This window comes from Aspergillus bombycis (assembly GCF_001792695.1).
Source record: "Aspergillus bombycis strain NRRL26010 chromosome Unknown contig00011, whole genome shotgun sequence".
In the NCBI taxonomy this organism is placed as follows: domain Eukaryota; kingdom Fungi; phylum Ascomycota; class Eurotiomycetes; order Eurotiales; family Aspergillaceae; genus Aspergillus; species Aspergillus bombycis.
The window spans coordinates 413848-432242 of NW_019170013.1; the positions used below are offsets into that span (position 1 = coordinate 413848).

The following is an 18395-nucleotide window of genomic DNA, read 5'->3' on the forward strand; positions in this document are numbered from 1 at the left end:
CCTCCACGATTGGTATTGTTTGCCCTTCTTGCTCTGTGAAATTTTTACTCTCTGTCTCAGTGCAGAATGGATAATCCGGGAATTCAAACCTCGGATCTTCCCCATTCGCTCCATCTTGACTCGCTCTCAGGTGTTGCTGAGGATGCATCCACATTGGCAGCGGCACAAGCACAACACCAGCATGATATCCAAGAACATGTCCATAGTGCTGAGTCCACTGACGCGCAGTCATTGCATCCTCTACAAACGGCCGTTGGTACCTTAGACTCATATTCAATCCAGCAACAAGAGGAGCAAAATGAAGCCCAACCATTTCGAGAACCATTCAACAACCTACCCGTAAGTATTGATTGACACATACATACATACATACATACATACATAAGCTGGGGATCCCCAGTCGCAAGTCCACCTTCATACAAAATCTGGCATATACTCAAAAACAATGGCTAACTGGAAAAGCCCCGCGACAATTCCCATTCTCTGCACATGCAGCCACAGTGCAATACCTTCTCCGAGGCTTCGATCTTCTCACCCAAGCAGGGCGGCTACCTCCGAGACATGCCATCGGTCGTGGACCCGCCTGATCTGGACCTGTGGAGAGAAAGGTTGTTTAATGTGGATGAGACGATTGTGCTAAGTGAAGAGCAGTATGTTTTACATCTCTTGTCAGCTTTTTCTGTATATGTACCTACCAAAGCGAGACCGGGGAGATATGGGCGGGTTTGTATGAACTCATGTGACGGACAACCGATCTGACAAAAGCCCCGATAGATTCCTGACTTACTTCCCGCACGTGGATAACATCTACTCTCACCGTTCTACGCAGCATTACAAACGCAAGCCGCTCATCTCACATTATTGGGACTGTCGATTGAAAGGCCGCCCGCCCGGGACTCCCAAGTCCGATGATCCGAACAAGAAGAAGCGGAAACGAACAGCGCGCCAACGGGATCTCTGCGATGTGAAGATCAAAATCACGGAGTATTTCCCCGGGTACAGCCCGATGATGATCGCGGAGGGCGCCGCCAATGACGCCGGGGCCGCTCTAGGCGCGGAGTCACTCTCCAGCGGGGAGGCGGTGTTTCCTCCGCCTGAGGATCGGGAGCCTCGCGATCGCCAGCCATTTGGGGTGCTGACGCCTAATCCGCCGTTACCTGAGGGTCATCCTGGGGCCAATGGACAGCGGTTCTTCACCATCCAGCGGGTTAACGGGAACGGTGCCAATGGGAAGAATGACGGGGTAAGCGGTGGGCATCGGCATACATTAGAAGAGAGTGATCGGGTGAAGAAGAATAGTGTACAGCGGTATCTGCTGAAGGAGGCGAGGGAGAAGAAGAAGGCACATTCGGTAAGTTAAAAATGCTCTATTCGTTGGATTTTGGCTTTTGTTTTTCTATCCGACAAAAAAACCAGACACGAGCCTTACGTCACATCAACTCTCCGAGCCTTAATCAATAGGAATCCATCATTCCTGCGTCTCTTTCCTTTCCCCCGCTTTCTCATCAATTATCGAATGGTCTCGTTTTCAATGTTCCTCAGATCCCCTTTCCAAATACAAAGACGGCGGCTGTTTTCCTGCCAGAAGTTCCCCGCCATTTGTTTACCCCCAACAGTTCTACCCTCGGAGTCTAATTCAACCCGCACAAAAGGTCAGGACAATGTCTACTCAAAACCAGCCGCCACAGAAGACATATCACACAAAAGCCACAGGCTTAGCTGCTGCGACGGTGTTGAATCGTTCCAGCGTGAATGAACTGAAATTGTATGGCAGCTGTTTCTGGTACGTACTATATAGATATAGGTATCTCCCATAATCTGAATGTGCTTCAAACTAACTTCCCCCAGTCCCTTTGTGCAGCGTGTATGGATAGCCTTGGAGGCCAAGGGCATTCCTTATCAGTATATCGAAATAGATCCCTACAAAAAGCCCCAGTCCCTATTGGAAGTGAATCCAAGGGGCCTTGTCCCTGCCCTGCGACACGGAGATTGGGGTTCGTATGAAAGCACTGTTTTGCTAGAATATGTATCAACCCCTACGACTTAACGTGAGTCAAGCTAGAAGAGATATTGACACTTTCATGCAGCTTGAAGACTTGAACACCGGCCCGCCCCTGCTCCCGCCAGGAGATGCGAAGTTGCGAGCCCATTGCCGACTCTGGGCAGATTTTGTGAGTTTCATTCAACGTAATGCCCGTAAGAGGCATACACTGATAGATGCAGATCAATCGCAAAATAGTGCCCAACTTCTACCGCGTCCTTCAGGAACAGGATGAGCAGAAGCAGATTTCAAATGCGCAAGAGCTAAAGGACGCATTCGCGACGCTAGTGAATGCCGCCGACACACAAGGGCCATTCTTCCTGGGGGCTAATATGTCCTTTGTGGATGTCCAGGTGGCTCCTTGGATCATTCGATTGAACCGCGTCTTGAAGCCCTACCGCGGTTGGCCGGACCCCGACGCAGGGAGCCGATGGGGCGCTTGGGTCAACGCTATCGAAGTTAATGAGCACGTCAAAGCGACGACAAGTGACGATGAGCTCTATTTTGACAGCTACGAACGATATGCCCGTGAGTTCCCTTGATGAGGAATCTGTTGTCAGGAGACTGACGCGCGTCCAGAAAACCGCCCCAACACTTCTTTGCTTGCGAATGCGATCAATTCTGGAAGATCTCTTCCATGATCATTGTGTAGGGGACAGTATGAGTAAGTCTCTTGGAACAGCCTACTAAAGTGGTGTGGCACGAGGCTGTTGAAGGGCTACCCTCCAAGTGATCAGTAGCCCTAATGGGTCGTGACCCGTCCCAGTGAGAGTATTTCCCTTCGCGTGGGTTATGTCGATCTAGCGCCTCTGTTGAACCGAAAACCGCCTCTACCACTGCTGTCCGGGCCTCGAGGGCTGCGGATGGGCTGCCGGGGAGATTGCTGGTCATTGGTCGGTTGCTTCTCTTTCCTCTGTACATAACTTGGCTTAGGAGAATCGGGATCGTAGAGCTGTTTAGATTTTCCGGGCGCTGCCGAAGAATCTCTCTTGTCTCGGTTGTTGTCTCTTCCATTACCACGGCTTCTTCCTTTCCCTCTACCCTCGTGTTTTGGCGGGGTCCCGCTGCGCGGTGACGATGCGCCTGATGTAGTGCCGGAGGGGCTCCCGAACAATCTCTCACGTACTTCTTCGTACTTGCGTTGCTTCTCTTCCCGATTACGCAGCGCAATGGCTTGACGTTCCTCGGGAGTAGGCTCAGGTGGTTTATTGTCATCGTCCGAATCGTCATTATTATCACCGTTCAAAGCCAGCCGTCCAAGACCAACGGCTGCGGCGTTGACAGACGATGATTGCCGAGAAGGGTGCGGATTACGACTCAAAAGAGTCACTGTCGGTTTGAACTCCTGCTTGAGAGGGACAGCAGAGCGCGATTCCAGGAAATGGAACGTTTGCGGAGTTTCACTGTATGTAGAAGCACGGTCAGATTGCGATTGCTCAGGACATGGACAGCACAAGAGACAGGTGGTGGTGAGGAAGATATACGTACGCTTCCGCCCATAGTTGCCGGTTAAATTCCGCTTGCTGCGCCCTGCGCTGTGCTTTGGTCACTTTGGAGGATACTTTCTTTTCCGGTGGAGGCGGGGTGGGGTCGGACGCTAAGGTCTGCAGAGAAGTTCGCGGTCAGATCAGTGGATTATATAGAAAGTGTATCCAGAACGGTTGATTTGGTCCTAGGATACCACTATGTATAGCAAGAAGGAGGGCATACATCGGCTTGTCTTTCCCAGTCATCTTCCCATGCATCGGGTGTCTCAGCGGAGGACTTCGCGCTCATTGTTCACACGTATAATCTATGGGAAAGAGAAGAAAAATGCAGATGCAGAATGAACAAGAAATTCCAGATGCAAGTAATGTATACCAAGATAGAATAATCCAAATCAAACTCTCTCCAAGAGTAGGGAAATCGGGGAAGTGCAAAAAGAGTGACGAGGGAGGGGAAAGAGAAGTAAGAGCCATTGAATTCGAAGAGGGAAAATCTGCTGTTGCTTAGTTAAGGTTTCTTTCGGGGTTTACTCCGCCTTCGCATGAAGCACCACGTCAAACCAGTTCACGATAAATCCTACTGCTCGAAACTGACTGACGATATCAAGACCCGCTTTCGCTACTTTAAGCTGGAGTTTCTCATCCTTCACCCTCAATATGGCCACTGGTATGTACACTCACTTCTCTCTTTGTGTGCACCCTCCCTCCGCCCGCCATCAAGCCTCTCGTTCATCCCGCTCTTTATCCCCGCATTGATCCTCAACCCAAGGCATCCGCTTCCCAAAACCCGAAATTCCAGATCCCACTAACCAACCAACCCAGATCCAGACGGAGACTCCCAGATGGCCTCTTCTCCCGAATCCTCCCACATGCACTCCGAAGACTCCCCAGTCGGATCTCGTACCCCTACCAACATTCGTAGCGCCACCTCCCAGTTCCCAGGCACCTCGGAGCTCTCTCCGCCCGGATCGCAGACACAATCTGTATCAGCTGATGTTGGGGGGCTCGCCGGACTGGGCAATACCAATGCATCTGGAGGCTCCGCGGAGACGACATCCGCTCAACAGCAGCAGCAACCGGGGGCATCGTGGAATAACAAACGGGCGGAGGAGGAGTATCACCGAGCGATGGAATTCGTGATTGATCAGGACTTTAACCTTGGTGGGTTCTACCTTGCCTTTCTATTTGGTAGCTGAGGGGCTTGATTTCTAGGTATGATTTGGATTAAGGCTGACCGTTGCGGCACATAGACGAGTTCGGGGACCCATTTGATGACAGGGATATGGAGGAGAAATTATTCTAGAGATATGGGCTACAGGTGAACATGGTGTTTAGGGTGCTTTTGTGTTCTATAGTGCTTCTTTTCTTGGGGGATTTGAGTGTGATTCCTAGGTTGAGACATGAATGATTTATGAGATATGATTGTCGATTTGTGGGGTTTTCTGGGGAAATGTCTGGCATGAGACGGGCGATCGAGTCTAAAGCATTTTATGATCCATAGATATCTACTAGAAGAAGAAAAGTGAAGTCCGGAATTGCAGTCGGTCCAAGTTGGCGGTAGTGATGGTCATTTACGGTGTAAGACAAAGATGCAACATCCAACGGCGATCTACGGAGTAAACATGGATCATTATATCATAGACATTTTAAGTTAGCCCACATAGCAAGCCTAATGAGCCATTCACAGTAAAGAAAACGTTTCTTAAACCAAAAAAATCCACTCATCATTGGTCAAAGGAGACATTGGTCTCATCAGCCTTTGTGATCTGAGCAGCCGTTGGCACAGCAACGGGCCGGGCCAAATCCAACGAAAACAATTCACTCTAGTCTATCATTTATTTAACTCCAGTCTCCACGCGCGCCTCTATCACTTACCACGAGTCGACCTTACTCTGCATTTAGTACTGGATCCCTTCATATCTATAAGATTGTGTATCAACATATCAAGACATCAATAGCGCCCACCGTCATTGCCTATATCGTCGCCGTTTGACGTCACGATTGTTTCCACTACTCGCGTCGGTGAAAGAGATAATGTCAACCACCGACGAGTCTGCGATGCGGGCAGAACCTGGTTTACAAAAATGGTAACTATATCTCGCATTTACACATTCCACACATCAGGATTTTGAAGGACACAGATAATCTACCTGTCCCAAGCCGAGGCATTGATTCGTCTCCTTTGAACCCCCCTTTTTTGGTTCCCGATGCTGTGACTGTCCCAACGGGGAAATCTCAGTCACTTGGCATAAGCGCTACACCTACGGGCCTTACACTTCCTGAAATAGTCGCTAATCTGTTGTGAATCGCGCGGTTTCTACAGTCCCTTTCCAAATCCTAAATTCCAACAACTCCAAGACGACAGGTTTCGGTTCACTCCTGTGAAAGTTGTGAAACCCGCCCCGCGCATCTGGGATCGCCAGCCTTCCACCCCGTTCCTGGCGCGTCCCAAATCGCGGAAGGTGTGGAAGCGCTTCCGCTCCTCATTCAACAGTATGAAGGCGCTGCAGCGCTTGATTTCCGCGCAGAGTGCTCCTGATGATCACGACGACCTATATACAGAAATCAACGCGTCGCGGAATGAAGATTACATGCGTGGCATCAAGAGACGATGTCTCGTGCATGATTCCGAGGAACAAGTAGAGATAACGGTGTCCCGAGGACGCTCTTTTCTAGAGACAAAATGGGAGTCAGAGGCCAGTGGGAAAAGGCGTAAGTCACCATCGCGTGTCCCTATCATGTTGTTCTTGAGGATCCAGTTTTGACTTTTACTAGGTAAATTTCCCGCCTATCGCGGTCTCGTGGACAGCTCCGAGCCTATCGTAGCCGATTCTCAGGCGCTACGAGCCAGCGACAACGGCGACAGCGAAACTAGCTATCAAAATGCACCCGATGCTGCCACATCAGGTGATGAAAATTTGCCGGATACGGCTGAAAACAACGAATCGATGGATGGTAGCCCAGACACACCTACCAGATTGGCTGCTCCCGCGGCCTATCCCCGCACGCTACATGGTTTAGAAAGTGGGATGGATGGAACCACTGCTGATATAAAGGGACCTGATGATCTCAGTCTGCCCCAGGCTGACCTACCTGGATTTAGCTCTCTGGAAGCTGGTCCTCCGGAGAATATAGAGGAGCAGGAAAATGATGCTGTTTTGGATGCCACTATGACGGATGATCTACAGTCTGGATTATGCGAATCACAGACTCCTGCAACGGTGTCTCCAGAGAGTGTGCAGCAGATAGACGCCACAGAACCACCACCAGCGGCACCCGTGCAGAACCTGACTGCAGAACAGGAGTCGACTTTGGTTCGATCGGCACTACGGAGCTCTTTGGATGGCGAGGATGCCCAGTTACTTAATAACTTTTTGTCCAAAGCGAAAGCCAAACGAGAGGCCAAAGCCGCAGCAGCCGCGATGGTTACGCAGGATACAGAAGAGAAGGCCGACCCGGAATACGTGGAGATCCCCGAAATTCCCACACCGCAAGGTCGTCGGGTTCTGGAGGATCTGGATGCCAATTCACCCTCACCGCAGAAAGCCCAGTTATCCCCATCCAAGGCTCCGGGTAAGGACATTGACGAAAATGAAGATCAACGGCCTTGCAGTCCCCGTCGAAGCACCCGAACTCGTAGTGTCAAGCCCCCGCCGCGGATGACTACTACGACTACGGCGGCTCGCAACACCTTGACGCTTCGTCGTGCGAAGGGAACCGAATTCATCTTTCTTAAAAAAACAGAAGCCCAGGAACTGGCACTGGCGACTCGTCGGAACACGCGACAGAATAAAGGAGATGCGATGTTACCGAAGTATACACTACAGACTTTGGCTCAACAAACATCGGATTCCGATGCCACTTCCGATGACGACAAGTCTGCACGCGATTCTGGTCGACGACGGGCGTCCGCAAAGAGGGTGTCATGGAACGACGAGCGACTCGTTGAGTACGAAGGTGAGAGTGGAGAGGGGAGTAGCGATGACGCTGCTGGCCGGGGAGGGAAATCTAAAAATTCAGAGAAAAGAAAGGCGGCCAGTAGCCGCACGACGCGTTCGCAGGGTCCGTCGAAGACTGGTGGTGACACCGTGCCGGCTGCAGCGACTACTGCAGCGACTACTGCAACTCCTCGCCCGCGGCGTGTGCGGCGACTGGGAACACCGAAACCTACTGCAGCCGTTGACGCCAGTGCATCGCCGTCCACCAGCATGAGCCCGCCCGAAACACGCAAAAAGCTGATCCCCAAGTCTCCCCGGACGGCATTAGCGGGAAGTAGCGTATCGAAAAAAGTCTCCCGTGTCAGCACTCGGAGTGACACTCGAGCGTCATTAGACAGTAGCTCACTGAAGAGCTCAAGTCTTTTCAAGGCCCATGCCGGGTCAACACCGATGCCAAGGCGAGTGCGATCGTGACCTTGATGGTCCGTCTGAGCATTTTTTTTTTAACAAATCTTCTTGAAGGCTATTTTTCGGCTTGCTCCCCTGGTACAAAGTGTAGGACTGAACAGCTGTACATATTCATAATCCTGTCAATATTGTCTTCGACCATTAGTGATCTCAGGAGTTGGACGGCGTTGGTTTAGACACCGGATTTTGCTATTTACATCCATAATATAATTCTTGTTGTTCGCTGTCTTCATGCATTTGTTTGTGGGCAGGCTGGGCGGAGATGAAGAAATCCGGGGGAAATGGAGAAGACGCACAGAGCCTGATCGGCGGTGTTTGTGTGTCGGGTTGCATGTGATTTATGCAATCTTACCCCAACCGTCAACCTCCATTCTGGGTTCTGCTCGTTTGTTTACTGTGTCCATATGAACCCCCGGCTTTCACTCACGGCCTCGGGCCTTGATGCCGATCTTTGTCAGATCAACTCTCAGATCTCGCTTAACCTCCTCCAAGTGAATGCTCTTTCGGGAGAAGGCAGCACTCATCATCCTATCCGGGTGGTAGGCTACCGAGTCTTTCCGTAGAGGGGCCCGGGATGTGGGATCATCACGAAAAGTAAACACATTATTATGGAGCAAGTCTTATTATCTGGACTCCATCTACTCCATAATACGGTGCAATCATGGTGGTGATGATGAACTGCCTGCAGATGTGGTGAAACTGATATCCAGTGGTGTATGTTATGCCACTATCGTAATACCTTTACTTGTATTGATACCGGACTTCGAGTTAATACCTCACTTTCCAACGACTATAACTGCACCGGAGCAAAAAAAGCGAGATCCAAAAAAGAAGAAAATGAAAAATTAAATTGGTATAGCCCAAACTCCCTCGATGCAGAATGATATCACCCTCCCCCCCCCCACCGCTTCCTAACTAAATTCGACCGAGATATCTCCAACGAGGAACCAACACCCGACCACCATCAAACCATCTACCGGGAACTATCTACCTATCGAGCTCCGATCTTCACGATAGGGAACTTGGCTACTCTTAGCAGAATTGGCATCTTCAGTAGAATAAGGAAAGTTTACCTACTCTTCGTTTGGATCTCTGTCAATCAAAAGACGCACCCCTCTACAAGATATCTGCTACACAGCGGCATGTACATGATATCATGTACCTAGATACATACATACCACCCTTACCTGCAACATCCCAGGTTCCCTCTCTATCAAAACGCCTCTGGCTTATCAGGACCCAATCCCTTGGAAGCCTCTCGGACCTATGGCACCCTTCCAACTGTCCATTATGAAACATGCCTTCCATCTCAAGTCACCGGGGTATCCATTACCTGAGATAAAACCAAATAAAGAAAGACCAACAAGCCAACCATACTTGGCGCAGTACATTGTCCTACAGAACAGGAATATGGTGCGGGTGTCCCTCGGTTCCTGAACCATACTTAAGTTTGATAGACAAGGACGAACCACTCAGTTACATCCATTGAGGGGACCTACTAGTATGATGATACTACCAATCTACCTACCACCGTATCAACGAAGAGACAGGATAAGAACCGCGCCGACGCTACCCATGCCATCTGCCCCAAAATTTACCCAAAGAGTAAAAAGTCAAAATCAAACAATGCCCCAAATTTAATCCCTCAAAAACTCCAAGTGGGAATCCATATCCATCGTCCATCAAATCATCGCAACGCACCGCCCATGGCCAATGTAGGTCGTCTAAGGTACTGTACCTCTCTGCCTCATACTAAGTGGGACCCCATCCATTCCCACCTTTCCCATTTCATCTGTTTCCCCACCGTCGAAACCCGAGTTTATGATTGCATCCCACGTCATTCCCGACATGCCCTCCTTTCTGGCGGGAACCAATAAGGGTAGGGTTCCGGACGTGTAGGGTTAGGTTTTGGAATGGTCACGGTTCCACTGGGCTGCACGGGCTTTACCGCATTGGGGGGTTCGGTGTTTTAGGGCTTTTCCGGATTTGCCCACCGGAGAGAGTGTGAAAAGGCTCCGGGATTTCCCGATCCTTTCTTTTTTTTTTGAGGCTTTTTGTTTGATGAGGTTGTATTGGTTGTTTTCTCTTCCGGCGTTGTATCTTCCGCCTATCTAGGTAGGTACTTGTATTAGATGGTGAGGTTCTTACTGTATTGTGCGGGATGGTGGTTGATGTTCCTTCTTGAGCTGGTTCCTACTTGCTTGCCATCTTCCCTTCGTATCTAGTACTAGTACTAGTAGTAGTATTGACGGTCCTGTTCCTGGGTACTATGTACCAAATCTACACAGTGCGACAAGTAAGAGCTCTACTGCCAATTCCGTGTGTAACTATCCCAAAACTCAATTGAATCCATCTATGAACTCAATGGAATGGGATACTCTAAACAAGGGGAGTAATAAGTAACGTTGTATGTAGACTCGGGATCCATTTCTCTTGTTCTTACCGGGTCTGGCGCATAGCGTCATACTACATAACTTACTAAAGCGTTAGCCGACCTGTCGCATGTCATGGAGGACTGTCCTCCGAGTCCACCTTCTCATCTGTGCTAATTACAGTAGTAGGATGCACGTCGCAGGGGTAACTGCTTTCGAGGGATGGTTCTGGTTCCATAGAGCTTCAACTTCATTGTATTGGTTCTCTCACTTTGATTGCCAAAGAAGGTGTGTGTGTGTGTGTGTGTGTGTGCCCTGGGCGGCTAAATAATTAATTCAAAAATTATTCAATCAACCTCTTTCAAATTCTAATTTGATTATTTTTGGGACTGCTTGCATTGGGAAATTAGGTCTTCTGTGTGTATATTCTATTATTATTCTATTTTTTTTTGGGTTGGTTTTTTCTTTCTTGCTTGCTTGCTTTTCTTTCTTGTATGGTACCTGGTAAATTTTCTATGTATGTTATTTACACAAAGTATTCCATCCAAGTGGTCATGTCGTAGGCCGTGATATTTCTTCGTTTGATACTATGGGAATAGGTAGCCAATGTATACTATATGTTTTCGTCTCCCGAACAACTCTCCAATTGTTTATGTCCTGCATAAAGAAAAGAAGTCTATTGTCCCATCCAGAGCTGTTCTGCTTTAAGCAGACAGGTTCTTGGCGGTCTCCTCGGGCCACACGTCGTAGCCGAAGGTGTCCTTCATGTTGACAAAGCGGAAGTGACGGCCCTCGGCGACCTTGTTGACGGCCGCGAAGTCCTCGTCGGTCAGGTTGATGCTCTTGAAGTTGGATACAATACGAGCGGGGTTGGAGCTCTTGGGGAGCACAACGTAGCCGCGACGCAGACCCCAGGCAATGAGCACCTGGGCCAGGGTGTTGCCGCCCTTCTCGGCGATCTCGTTGAGCGTCTTGTTCTCGCTGACCCGCTCGCCGGTGGTGGGCACCTGGTTCTGGGAGCCCAGGGGCGAGTAGGCCGCGGGGAGGATGTCATGCTTGAAGCAGTAGTCGACCAACTCGGTGTTGGGCAGGAAGGGGTGGACCTCAATCTGGTTGACATGAGGCTTCACCTCGGCGTACTTGAGCAGCTTCTCAAGACCCTCAATGGTCCAGTTGGAGACACCGATGGCCTTGGCTTTGCCTTCCTTGTAGAGCTTCTCCATGGCGCGCCATGTGGGCTCGGGGTTCTCAGTAAGATCTTTGAGGATGACGTACTATGATGGTTCAGTTTAGCTTCCGGGAGATGAAACTCGGCTGCAGAGGATGATATGGTCCATACCTTGCCGTCGGCGCCAATCTTGGGGTGCTCCTGGTCCTCCTTCTCGGCGGCAATGGGCCAGTGGACAAGGAAGAGATCAACGTAGTCCAGTCGGAGTCTCTTCAGGGAGTTCTCGACCGACCACTGGACGTCCTCGGGACGGTGGAGGTGGTTCCAGACCTTGGTGCAGACGAAGATGTCTTCACGCTTGACCGAGGGGTTCTTCTTGAGGAAGTCATGGATACCGTCACCAACCTCATCCTCGTTGAGGTAGAACCAGGCACAGTCCAAGTGGCGGTATCCGGTCTCGAGGGCGGTCGTGACGGCCCGGTAAGTCTCGCCCTTGGAGCCCTCGCTGGCGAAGGTACCGAAACCAACACCGGGCATCTTAACGCCATTGCTCAGCGTGAAAGTCTTTCCGTTCGACATGTTGGGCAGCTGTGATAATGAGATCTGGGGTTTTGGGGGGGGTATAGTGCGAGTGAAAGGAGTTCTAAATGAGAAGCTTTCAAGGACACAAGGAGAAGAGGGGTTCGTGGGGTGGTATAGTAGGAAAATATAGAGAGAGGGGTATATTGACGAGCGCAGTCGAAGCTCCGAGAGAAAGGTGGGGTGGAACAACCACAGCAACAAGGAGGGGTTCAGTCCAATGATGAAATGCTCCTTAATTTCTCTGGTTTATACTTGTTCACCAGGGACTGGTTGATCGATTATTATTATTATTATTACACTTTTGCTTCTTCCGGCGGTCGAGCTCTCTTTCCTGTCGGTGGCATTGTCTGGCTATTCGCTTCCATCGTTCTTCTCGGTTTCTTTCTCGAATTGCCCTGGTTGAGGTGAGAAATGATGTGATGTGACATTACAGCTACCCCTACTACACAGTAATACACACCAGGTACACGACAGAGATACCGACAGACAGACATGCTACGACTAGTTCTCTCTAGTCCATCCGCAATCCCCACTCCATGACGGCATCATCAAACAACCACCACAACCCCCAGCGGTTGCAGCGAAAGGGTAAAAAGCGTACCGGCATGGAAATGGAAATTGAAATGAGAATGGACGACTTTGTACTACGGGGACTCCACCAGCCGAGAAAGCCGCCATGACATCATTTGATTTCAGAGTCGAAACGGCGTGAGCGTTTGACCCGCCGCCGCCCGCTCGATCGTCATCGTCTCCATCGATCTCAAGCGCTTCCCATGGGTGGAAATCTTTGACGGCCAATTAATCGCCACCCTGGGGGGGCCCGCTGGAACCTCTCCTGTCCAGTCACCGTGCAGGATGGCTTCATGCTGGTTCGGAGGATCAGCTCTCTGGATGCTCGTTCGTGCAGTGAGGGAGGGAAGAAGCCTGGAGGGGAGGGTGGTTGAAAACAAATTCAAAAAAGAAAAAGAAAAGACCCGATGGCCAATGGACCGGAGAAGGACTCCTTCTGCTGTAACCCTCCCGCCCCGCCGTCCTGCACTGGTTCGGGATTAGCCTTAGGCAGCTCTCTGCAGCTTCTCTTGGTGTGGTGGTGGTGGTGGTGGTGGCAGAAAAAAGCGGATGGGGGACTGAACTCTTACCTTCTCCGTACCTCAGGTATTACACTTTCTCAATACCACAGGGTCCTTGGATGGTCCGTAATTTTACAATACGGGGGGACCTCGATCCACGGGTAACTTCCTTTACGAAAGCTGAATTGGGTCTAGTGGGACTCCGCCGTACCCGCAGCAGGCGTATCTCTCTCGCCATCACCGAATCAGCTCGATGCAAATACCAAATTCGTTGATGACGATAATTCTCAGGAATTCATCGATGATGATACTCCTTCGACCAAAAAAAAAAAAAGAAAGAAAGAAAAAAAAAAGGATACCCAGAGTGGAGCCCTGGGTTATGATGGCTGCGTGCAGGGTAATAATAAAATTAAAATAATAATAATAATAATAATAATAACATGCCTCTTTTATGGAAATGGAATTGACCGCCACTGGCACGGTTGGTATATATTAGTATCCAGACTGCCCTCCTTGAAGTCAATGGTTATCATCTTTTCTTCTCTACCTCTCATAACACTCCCAGGAGACTGCCCTATAGCTTGAGGAAGCTTGTTGGCTGTCGATCCGTTTGTCTTTGTTCCAGGAGTGATATCATCACCTCTTCTATCTACATCATCAGATCACCCCTCCTCCCCCTCCTCCTCCATCTTCTCCTCTCCCTCTGATCAATTCTACCGATCTATCTCGACTTATCTTCACAATGCCTCGCTTCGACGACGCTGACTTCGCTGTTGATCCCGCCCCTGCGGCTCCCGGTACTGCTCCGGCCCCCGCTGCTCGCTCCCCCCGAGATGGTCGTAGCAGCCTGGCGGGTTCTCTGCCCATCCCCAATGATGCGGGTGCCACCATTGAGATCCCCGCCACCCGCAGCTCCATCAGCGATGCTGCTCAGTACATGCACAACCTGAGCCTGGCTCCCTCGACAAGGGACCGTCGGGGCTCTCGCAACTCCTTCGGCACCTCCCTCCCTATCCCCAGATCTCCCCGTGTGTCTCGTCTGGCATCCGTGGTCGCCGCGGATGGCAACTCGGTTTCCCGCGACCTCCTGGCCTCTCAGGTCCAGGACATGTCCAAGGAGAAGGTCGCTGCTGCCAAGAACATGGCCTTTGCCTTCGATATCGATGGTGTCCTGGCCCACGGTAACCATGCCATTGAGCCCGCCAAGGAGGCCCTGAAGATGCTCAACGGTGACAACGAGCTGGGCATCAAGATCCCTTACATTCTGCTCACCAACGGTGGCGGTAAGACCGAAGCTGCCCGTTGCGAGCAGCTCACCGAGGTTCTCGGTGTCCCTATCTCGACCGACCAGTTCATCCAGTCTCACACCCCAATGCAGGCATTGGCGGAGTACTACGAGACGGTGCTTGTGTTGGGTGGTGAGGGCCAGAAGATCCGTGAGGTCGCCGAGAACTACGGCTTCAAGAACGTCGTCCACCCCAAGGACATTGTCGCCTGGGACCCCACTGTGTCTCCCTGGGGACACTTCTCGGAGGAAGACCGCGCCCAGGCCAAGCCCCGCGACTTCTCCAAGATGAAGTTCGACGCGATCCTGGTCTTTGCCGACTCTCGTGACTACGCTACCGACATGCAGCTGATCCTGGATCTCTTGCTCGCGGAGGATGGCAAGTTGTTGACCCGTGCCAAGGACCCCGTCGCCTCTCGCATCCCCATCTACTTCTCTCAGGGTGACCTGATCATGCCGACCGACCACAAGGGACCACCCCGTCTCACCCAGGGTCTCTTCCGTATCTCCATTGAGGCTCAGTACAAGGCTCTCACCGGCGTCGACCTGGAGCGTGTCGTCTACGGCAAGCCCGAGCGTGCCACCTACACCTACGCCGATGAGGTCCTCAAGTCGTGGATGGAGCAGATCCACAACGAGAACCGTCTCCCCAAGAACATCTACATGGTTGGTGACAACCCCGCTTCCGACATCTGCGGTGGTAACATGTACGGCTGGAATACCTGCTTGGTCCGTACCGGTGTCTTCCAGGGTGGTGACAACGACACCAACAACCCCGCCAACTTCGGTGTCTTCCCCAACGTCTTGGAGGCCGTCAAGGCTGCCGTCCGCAAGGAGCTTGGCCAGGAGTTCAAGTTCAAGTGGAACCCCAAGGTTAACCCCGTCACCGGCGGTGACAGCGGCTCCGCTGTCGAATAAACGACGATCATGCCCAAAACCTAAAAGAAACAAGGAACTTCCGTTTCACTGGCGTTTGGTTGATTCCTTTGATATTCTTCTATCTACCATATTTTCTTTCTTCCCACTTTTGATGCTAGACCACAGCGTCTTTCATGGTTTCTATTTTTCACGGGTTTGAACTTTTGATATCCATTGTCACCATCTAGCCTGACACCACCAGCAGTGCGATGGTTGATCTTTTTTCCTTTACATTTTTCAATTTAGACTGGGTTATATTTATGTGATGATGCAAGGGCATCAATGAACAAGTCTTGTTTTAAAAAACATCATGAGGTTCAACTGGGTTTGGATACACGTATAGATTTCTTTGGCTTAGATTTTTAGCAGCAATTGAAGCGCCTTGTGGCACGACCGCAAGCAAAAACTCTGTTTCAAACTTCTTCTCGAGTCGTTGACGACATTCTGATGTAGGCGAACTTAAAGCTTAACCCAATCACTCCCGGCAGTCCATTCATAGATCAAGAGGATAACTTGAATCATGAAAGCGAACCCTCTGGAACCGCGTAATATCGTGCCATCTCCCAATTCTTCCTATCCTCGTCTGCATACCTTTTTGAAAACAATAAACTAGAAAATCATGTTCATCTTCCCGGAAGAAAAAAAAAAAAAGAAAAAGAAAACTCTGCCACAGAGTTTTCACCAACGGGATATCCCGGCATATACCGATGGGCTAATGCATGGCGTGTTTCGCGTTCGCTTAGAATCAACCTAACCACAGCCACACCCGAGAAGGTCCAACATGCCTCCGAAGGATTCTCGGGTATATTTGCCATCCCGTGTTCGGGTCGGCGTGGCTGACCGGAAAAAGACCTAACGGGAAGAAATTTTAGACCTCGAATGGCAGGGTTGCATTAGATTTACAGCTTCGTGTATACATTTGCCACGTGGGGGTGGTAACTGATATGTGAGGTATTTACTGGGAAGTAGGTTTTCAAATACAGCGGTGGAAATCTGAGGTCGTCTATGTATAACGTTTACTTGTGTATTGTTCTGTCTGGTGCTCTGGGTCTGGTTTCGGGGAGGTTGGACGGGTCTCGGATATTGGACCCGGATAGGTACATACGTAGAGCTGCGGGAGAAGTGGAAGGGAAATTAATCGATCTTGTCTTTTCGGGGGGATTGGGGAGGTGACGTAGATTGTCTGCTTGGAGGAGCTGAGTTGGACTTGTATGGCTTTCCTGCGAATCGGTTATAGGTAGAAAGCGATATCCTGTACGTCATTCTCGATCTCGACCTCCTCTGCTTCATATAGTAAAGTCGATCTGTGGGGCGACGCTTTACTCTGTAGTATAATAACATGTGTGTTGAATTGAACCGACTCTACACTAGTAATGCAGATGAATGCTATATAGTACAACATCCCATTGGCAGCGAGACGCTACTCTATACATAGTATATACAAACCACCAGAAACCACTCATCTCTACCTCAAGAAAGATACTACACGTCGAACACATATCCAATCAGTCCTCACTAGCTCCAAATCCCCCCTCAAAGCGAAAAGACACATATAAACAACCAAAGTCCAGCTCTGATAAGCTACCCTCCTGCACAGCCGAACCCCATATGCCACAAGAAGCAAGCCAAAACCCACCATTCCCAAACAGAGATAGACAACCCAGACTTGCTGTTATCAGTTTAGAGCTTTCACTTAGTGCCATGCAGGATCGCGATACCGACTCCTGAAATGGGTTAGCAAAGATCAAAAACGTCACGATGGAGATCTTATCAATCTGGGCGCCCCCACAGCCTAATCTCGATCTGGGGATCAGCAAGTGGGTAATGACATAAGTTCCGCATTCGAGTCCTCAATACATGACGTGCGTTTTTCTGCGGTTCCTGAATGGCTGCGAGAAGCGGTATCAGAGTGAGGCTGGGATTGGATCGTTGCGTGAGAACTGGTGTTATGGTGGGCTTGCTTTCTGGAGTATATGGAAGGGTTTCTGTGCTTGTTTTTCTGAGGCTTGGATGACTGGTTTTCTCTTTTGCTAAGGTTTGGGGATCCTGGTTTCTTGGTTTTATCTTTGTGGGTGTGGATGGTTTGGTTTTTTGAGTCCCATACGTCGTCGTTCTCTTGTATAGGGTTCGTTTTTTTTTTTTTTTCCTGCAAATGTGAAGACGAGGCAATCACCGAACATAGAAATCGGGTTGGCTACCAGTCGTACGTAAGCCGAATATACGGTAGCTTGTAATTGTAACCTGGAAGTCCTAAGTTGTATTTGATCTTTAGTTCTACCACAAAATCGTGCCTTCTCTTCCACCACCACCATCATGTCCCTATGTTTTTCAACAAACACATTCCTAACAAGGGCAAACTACAGTGTAAACTTTTATACCATTTCTACCCTATGTATTTCTGGGCCTTAAAATCACTGAAGTCACACTCTCGGCTATAGTTATATGATCATCACCCAGACTAAATACTCCTGCCACAAGAAGTAGCAATATATACCGACATTCCAGTCTGAAACTACCTCATATCTCTTGAACTCTCACGTCCGAACTGGTATCTTGAGAATCATCACCCAATTAGGATAGAAGAACAAGATAGTAATACTCTTTGTAATTTTCTAGCTCTGACTATGTACACAGATATCCATAGCCGAACGAGTATACATCTCGAGAACTCTACCCTAGTGCCCGGTGATATGGATATGTTGCCTGTTTAGTGTTGTAGAGACACATAGATACCTGCATAGAAGTTCAAACTTCTAGTAAAATGTCTCGACAATATTACCCTGTAGTGGGGATTCTTCGAAATGCCAATTGTCAACCCGTTCAATGAACACATCTGATCCACTTCAATAAGATCATCAATATGAATTATATGTGCTTCCTTTGTTGATATTCTATAACCAAGGCAATAACTCCATCAGGAAGGCTGTCCGAACGTACCAAACAACGAGGTAAGCCCTGCCAGGGAAATTTGTAGTCCTGGTCAGGGTTCTGGTCAGTTCAGCATCAACTTAAGAACCGGAATACCGGGGAGAGAACGACCGTTTATGAGAGGAACATCCTTGGCAATAC

The 18395-nt window shown here is 49.8% G+C and overlaps 6 protein-coding genes across 6 annotated transcripts; 4 read left to right on the forward strand and 2 right to left on the reverse strand.

Annotated features, from left to right (window-relative positions):
• Positions 1-66: 66 nt before the first annotated feature.
• On the forward strand, positions 67-2682 carry ABOM_002379 (glutathione S-transferase family protein; the record flags this gene model as incomplete). Its single annotated transcript, XM_022529509.1, has 8 exons — positions 67-339; positions 463-650; positions 775-1351; positions 1617-1783; positions 1849-1998; positions 2063-2171; positions 2224-2569; positions 2621-2682. The coding sequence occupies 8 exons, from the start codon at positions 67-69 to the stop codon at positions 2680-2682; spliced, it is 1872 nt and encodes a 623-aa protein (XP_022392827.1).
• A 149-nt stretch (positions 2683-2831) lies between these two features.
• On the reverse strand, positions 2832-3817 carry ABOM_002380 (uncharacterized protein; the record flags this gene model as incomplete). Its single annotated transcript, XM_022529510.1, has 3 exons — positions 2832-3444; positions 3530-3645; positions 3752-3817. 3 exons carry the CDS (start codon positions 3815-3817, stop codon positions 2832-2834), a joined length of 795 nt encoding a protein of 264 aa, XP_022392884.1.
• A 365-nt stretch (positions 3818-4182) lies between these two features.
• On the forward strand, positions 4183-4828 carry ABOM_002381 (uncharacterized protein; the record flags this gene model as incomplete). Its single annotated transcript, XM_022529511.1, has 3 exons — positions 4183-4192; positions 4348-4713; positions 4776-4828. 3 exons carry the CDS (start codon positions 4183-4185, stop codon positions 4826-4828), a joined length of 429 nt encoding a protein of 142 aa, XP_022392885.1.
• Positions 4829-5559: 731 nt separating this feature from the next.
• On the forward strand, positions 5560-7937 carry ABOM_002382 (uncharacterized protein; the record flags this gene model as incomplete). Its single annotated transcript, XM_022529512.1, has 3 exons — positions 5560-5612; positions 5849-6237; positions 6301-7937. 3 exons carry the CDS (start codon positions 5560-5562, stop codon positions 7935-7937), a joined length of 2079 nt encoding a protein of 692 aa, XP_022392807.1.
• Positions 7938-11007: 3070 nt separating this feature from the next.
• gldB (putative glycerol dehydrogenase (GldB)) lies at positions 11008-12050 on the reverse strand (the record flags this gene model as incomplete). Its single annotated transcript, XM_022529513.1, has 2 exons — positions 11008-11577; positions 11643-12050. 2 exons carry the CDS (start codon positions 12048-12050, stop codon positions 11008-11010), a joined length of 978 nt encoding a protein of 325 aa, XP_022392808.1.
• Positions 12051-13865: 1815 nt separating this feature from the next.
• ABOM_002384 (phosphatidyl synthase) lies at positions 13866-15326 on the forward strand (the record flags this gene model as incomplete). Its single annotated transcript, XM_022529514.1, has 1 exon — positions 13866-15326. The coding sequence occupies one exon, from the start codon at positions 13866-13868 to the stop codon at positions 15324-15326; it is 1461 nt and encodes a 486-aa protein (XP_022392856.1).
• Between the last annotated feature and the right edge of the window lie 3069 nt (positions 15327-18395).